Source organism: Vipera ursinii, assembly GCF_947247035.1.
Source record: "Vipera ursinii genome assembly, chromosome: W".
Classification (NCBI taxonomy): Eukaryota; Metazoa; Chordata; class Lepidosauria; order Squamata; family Viperidae; genus Vipera; species Vipera ursinii.
In genome coordinates, this window is record NC_139522.1 from 22,912,974 (window position 1) to 22,918,973 (window position 6,000).

At 44.2% G+C, this 6,000-nt stretch overlaps 1 protein-coding gene across 10 annotated transcripts in view; it reads right to left on the minus strand.

Moving 5' to 3' along the window:
- Positions 1-233, minus strand: part of LOC310648289 (transformer-2 protein homolog alpha-like) — a 124,425-nt gene extending 124,192 nt beyond the window's left edge. For all 10 annotated transcript variants that reach the window (XM_083376053.1, XM_083376047.1, XM_083376046.1 and 7 more), the window contains exon 1: positions 90-233. In XM_083376053.1, coding sequence (XP_083232179.1) covers positions 90-125 — 36 coding nt within the window. In that variant the 5' untranslated portion in view covers positions 126-233. The remainder of the gene's footprint in view (positions 1-89) is intronic.
- Positions 234-6,000: the final 5,767 nt, after the last annotated feature.

Here is a 6,000-nt window from a genome sequence, read left to right on the forward strand (position 1 = left end):
CGGAGGCTCGTTTTTCCTCTTCCAGCACTTCTTGCCCTCAGGGCCAGGTCTCCGACACCTCGGACCGGACAGAACCGCTCACTACTCACCCTCCCCTCGAAGTTATTCTCCTCCACGTCACTCATGCTGGCGAGTGTCTAAGGCGGCAGGTGGCCAAACAAGCGGGAATCCAAGGGAGGAGCGCCGAGCCCCGACTTTCTCCTGCCACTGCCTCCAATTATTTCTCTGCTGTGGAGATGGCAACGTAAAATGGCGCCTCAGTCAGTAACGTCTGCGCACGACGCTGACGCTGAGGGAACGGGAGGGGACTCTTGGTGACACGCCCAGATATGCCTCAATGGTGGCATAGACGACGCAAGGAACAATAGGGCAGGCTGGGCGAGTGGCGCAGTTCAATGAGAATAGAGCTGGAAGGGACTTCTAGTCCAACCTGCTCAAGCATGTTTGGAACGTGGCTCAAGATCCAAAACAAAACACTCACTTGGAATTCCAGCAACAAAGTTTTATTTCAAAAGAAGCATTTGCAAAGGCTTGGTGGAGTGAAACACACACAGGAGTTCAGCCACACTGTTGTAGAAAGAAGAGACTCACGCAAGCTCTTCAGGAAAGGAAAGGTTTATTGCGCAGGTTCAGAAGGCTTAAAACAAAGCAAAGGGTCTGAACCCCGAAGGGCTCATGAACAGACATATTTATACACCTCTAATTCCTAGTTATACATTGTTATACATTGTTCCTTATATGGTTACATCCTGCACATTCTTATCAGACAACAGTTTACAGAAGAAAATTACATGAAATACATGTAGTTTCACAGACAGGATATGGCATCCCAATCATCATCTGCCTTAAGGACAAGACTGTTTGCTTAAACAAGGACTTTAATACATTCCTCTTTAAGACAGTCGCTGGGGAATACGTGCAGTTACGCTATCAGGATTATGGCTACCTTGATCAGCGTCTGCCCTAAGGACACAAATACGTTTGTTTACACAATTACTTTAGTACACTTCCTCTTTATTCCCCCTTTTGAGACTTATCTCAACTTGTGACTGTTAGACACAAAAATAGTCACAAATTGAAATCCACTCTGAGTTACAAATAGAAAAGAAGTTTATTAGACTTCACAAGAAAGTCTAAAAAGTAATGGTTTGCAAAGTGTGGTGGATTCAGGAAGGCAAGCATTGCAATGTAGCCAAGCACTGAACCACACCCCCAAATTCCAAAATCACATATTATTATACATCCTATCATGACGCCCCATTCCCTCCCCCATGGCCCCATTGGCTTAGGCTTTGGAGGTTACAATCTATCAGAAGCGCCTAAACAGAATACATTATCTCTGCCCGTTTGCTTACATTATACTAATAAGATCCCTCCCCTACTATCCTCTTTATGTACATGCTTATCAATTCTAGAGAAAAGATGTCTCCCACCTTCTACACCTGCCAGGGGTACCAGGCACCAGAAGGTACTTAAAAACAATTCCTAGATGGTGACTCACACTGGGCCCCATGGTAACTCCTGTTCTCCCCCTCCCTCCATTTGAGGCCTGTATTTTTCCCCATATACTCAAAGCATCTACTCAGGCAATTGATTATAAAATGATTATTATAAAATATAAAATATGATTACATGATAATACTAAAACCATATATATATATATATTTAAATTTCCTCGCTACTTCGTTATTTTCCAGATGACGATGAGTCTCAACAGAGGTCTTCTTTGATTATACAGGCATCACAGGCGTCAGTTTTGGTCCCGTTCCCTTGGTTACCCCTAACTTCCTTTGAAACATTGGTACATGAGGCAGCAATACAATACACCCATAGCAACAGTAAACATTTCTCCATTCTTCTCCCGTGCGTAGAAAGTCAGGTTCCGGAGTGACTTAGCAGGGGTCTTCACTACTGTGCGTAGAAGAACCTATTGCCGGTAAGGTTCTAGTAGAGTAGCCTTTCAGCGAATATACTAAAGCTTCTTAAATAAGTCCAGCTACGCTAACAAATCATATATCACTTTCATTTAAATGTTAATTTTGTGGGAACCACTGGAACTTTAGACACCACCCATTCAGGTTCAGGTGCTGCTTTGACTCTTGTCCAGTGGATCCATGATTTGGATTCTGCAATCTTGACAGCAAGAGGAGAGGACATAATAACAACATATGGTCCTTTCCATCTGCCTTCTAGCTGTTCCCGCTTCCAATGTTTCACCCAGACTCTCCAGGTTTGAAGGGATGACACTTTGTTACTATTCTAGGAGGAGTTTGCTCCAGCACATAACCTCGAAGCTTTTCAACCTGTTTATTTAGTTCTTGTACCATCTACATGTTCCACACTCCCCCCTTATGTCCCAAATCTGGCCATCCCGTCAGGTTTCGTCGTAACAGAGTGGGAGGACGACCAAACATCAATTCAAACGGGGATAATCTGTACTGTTTTCGCAGCGCACACCTCACAGAATACAGTGCTAAGGGCAAAGCATCAGGCCACTTCAAATGGCTCTCAGCACATATTTTAGTAATTTTCTCCTTTAAAGTGTGGTTCATTCGTTCCACCTTAGCCCCCGACTGCGGATGGAACATACAGTGAAACCTCCATTTAGATCCTATTGCTTGAGCTATAGCTTGGTTAATACAATGGACAAATTCAGGGCCATTATCTGAAGAAATGAAAGACGGACTCCCAAACCTGGGAATTAGTTCTTTCAACAATATTCTTGCAACCTCCTTAGCCTGTTTGGTTTTTGTAGGGAATGCTTCAGGCCATCCGGTATACATGTCAACAATTACTAACATAGCCTTATATAGTCCATTCTGTGGCATATCTGTAAAATCTATCATTACAGAGTCCATTGGGAAATATGTCATCAGTATGGTTCCTGGTGGCAAGAGGGCCCCTTGCCACGGATTGACCCTTGCACACGTTATACACTGAGATGTTATGCACACTGCCATGCCTGCAAGTCCATCAATGAAATAATCCCTTCCCAATGCCATTTCTAATCCTGTCTTCCCCATATGAGTAGCATCATGGGATGCTTGAACCAACGTCCAGGCCACAGAGGCTGGCACGGAGATGCGTTTGTCTGGTAACAGATACCAACCATCCCTAACAGTTGCTTTGAGGTCGTTTACTGCCTTTATACATTCCTGCTGAGAATATGTTGGCTTTATTTCAGCAGACAACACTCCCATATCCATAGCCACATGTATTGACAAATCCGGTGTAGCCCCTGTCTTCTTAGCCACATGTTTTGCTTCCAGATCTGCCTTCCTATTCCCAATAGCTACCTTATCACTTCCTCTCTGGTGTCCCTTACAGTGCATTACTGATACTTTCGTTGGTTTTTTAACCGCATCAATGAGGTGCAGAATTAAACGTCCATGCTGTATCTGTTTGCTATCTGTCCACACGTTCAGTGTCTTTCCTTCAGCATAGACATTGTCCAATACTTGCAAACAGTCATGTTCCAATTCAGTCTCTATAGGCAGGAGGGTGGCTGGATTCAATCGATTAGACACTACCAATTTAACTTGTGGATTCTCGATCATCATTGCTGGGTATTTAAAAAGCCTTTTATTGCTTATCCATAAATGTCCCTTATTATCCAGAATAGACTGAACAGCATGAGGAGTATGAACGTTAACAGGACATGAGAAAGTTAGCTTGTTACAATCTTGCAAAAGGAGCGCTATAGCTGCTAAGATCTTTAAACAATGTGGCCACCCTTGCGCCACACCATCCAGCTGTTTGGACATATAAGCCACTGGTTGCTGCCACTGCCCCAGCTGCTGTGTCAACACTCCCAATGCAACATTCTTTTTGGTATCTACATATAGATTGAAAGCCTTCTTGAAATTGGGTAAAACCAAAGCTGGTGCTGCTGTAAGAGCAAGCTTAATGTCCTTAAAAGCCCTTCTTAGTTCTCCTCCCCACTGAAAAGGTTCAAAGTCACCCCCCTTTGTAGCTGTATAAAGCGGAGCTGCCATCAGTGCAAAATTAGGTATCCAAATTCTGCAAAACCTAGCCAACCCCCAAAAACCTCGCAGCTGCCTTCTGTTTACTGGTTCCGCAATGGCTAGAATCGCCTGTTTCCTTTCTTGTCCTAGGGCTCTCTGACCATGCTTAATATCATATCCCAAATATCTTACTTTCTGCTGTACCAATTGTGCCTTCTTTCTGGATACCCGATAACCACATTTCAATAACAGAAGCAACAGAGTTCTTGTATTTTCCCAACATAAGTCCTCTGTCTTGCCTTTTACCAAGACATCATCTACATACTGTAAAACTATATCCCCAGGTTGTCGAGGTACATAATGCTGCAAGTCCTTTCCTAGGGGAGTACCAAACAAGGTGGGTGAATTTTTAAACCCCTGGGGAAGTCGAGTCCATGTGTATTGCCTCTTCTGACCTGTCCCCGGGCTCTCCCACTCAAATGCAAACAATGGCTGACTAATCTTGTGGATTGGGATTGTGAAAAAGGCATCCTTTAAGTCTATTACTGAAAACCACCTAGCAGTCAGTGGAATCAAACTAAGGAGCGTATACGGGTTTGGCACAACAGGATGTATGGTTTCTGTTATTGAATTGATAATCCTTAAATCTTGCATGGGGCGAAAATTTCCATCTGGCTTTTTGATTGGCAAAATGGGAGTGTTCCAAGGCGACTGAATGGGCACCAAAATCCCTGCTTTAAGGTATTTTTGAATGCTTCCATATATCGCAGCTACAGCCTCATTAGAGCACAGGCGCTGATGAATATTTTATTTTATTTATTTATTTTAATTCCATTTATATCCCGCCCTTCTCCGAAGACTCAGGGCGGCTTACAAGCTTAGCAGAATATGAACTGGCGTAGCCAGGGGCTTCACCTCCACTATTATCGGAGGGTGATGAGCTGCAAATCCGGGAGGGTTATCCTCTTCCCATATACCTGGAACCTCGAATTCCCTCCATTTCTCCTTATTATTTAGCTCAATAGCTGACTTAGCTACCATGAGTCTCCACAGTGCTTCACGCTGGTGTTTTATTTTAAGTTTCTGCTGACCCTTGTCAAAAGAGATTGTGGCTTCTAGTTTGCTAAGCAAATCTCTGCCTAATAAGGCGATTGGGCACTCAGGGATGTATAAGAACTCATGTTGAATTTGCGATCCATTAAAAATACATGTGACTGGTTTTAGGACCTGCCATCCCAATATCTGTCCTGACACACCTTGAACCTGTATTTGTTGGGGTCCAGGTGCTGAAACTGGGCTATTTACGACTGACCTTCCTGCTCCCGTATCTACCAAAAGCATTGTCTTATGGCCCCCTATATTCATAGTTACCAAAGGCTCAGGGAGGGCTTCCTCTAAGCCCGGTCCCCATCAATCCGTCCAACTTGTCCCTGCCAATCCAATCCCTTCTATCTCACGTTCACTCTCCATTCTTCCTCTACCTCCTCGGCTCCCTCTGGATCCTCTACCTCTCAAGGGAAATCCAGTCTGTGTCGTGCCTACAGACCTTCCTCTTTCAAAACCTGTCCTTCCTCTCCAGCCTCGTCCTCTCGTCCCTCGTTTTGGACATTCCCTATGCCAATGACCTTCTTCCCTACAATAGGCACACTGGTCTGACACAAGCAGCGTCTTTCCTTGTAAAGCTACCGCCAACAATTCCGTTTTCCTCTGCATTCGTGCTTCTCTCTCTTTCTTCTCTACTTTGTCCCTATTAACATACACTTTCCTTGCCACTTCCAGCAATTCACTGGTATTCTTTCCCAGAGCTCCTTCCAACCTCTGTAACTTCTTCCTTATATCACCATAACTTTGTGCTATGAATCTCTCATTCAACATTCGTACATTGTCTGTGTGTCTCGGATCTATCTGCGTATACAGCTCATAAGCCTCTATCAGCCGTTGCAAAAAACTCTCTGGGCTTTCATCTGCTCCCTGCGTTACCAAAGACGGCTTAGACATATTCACAGGGGGTTTTCCTGCCTTCCGAAGCGCCTCT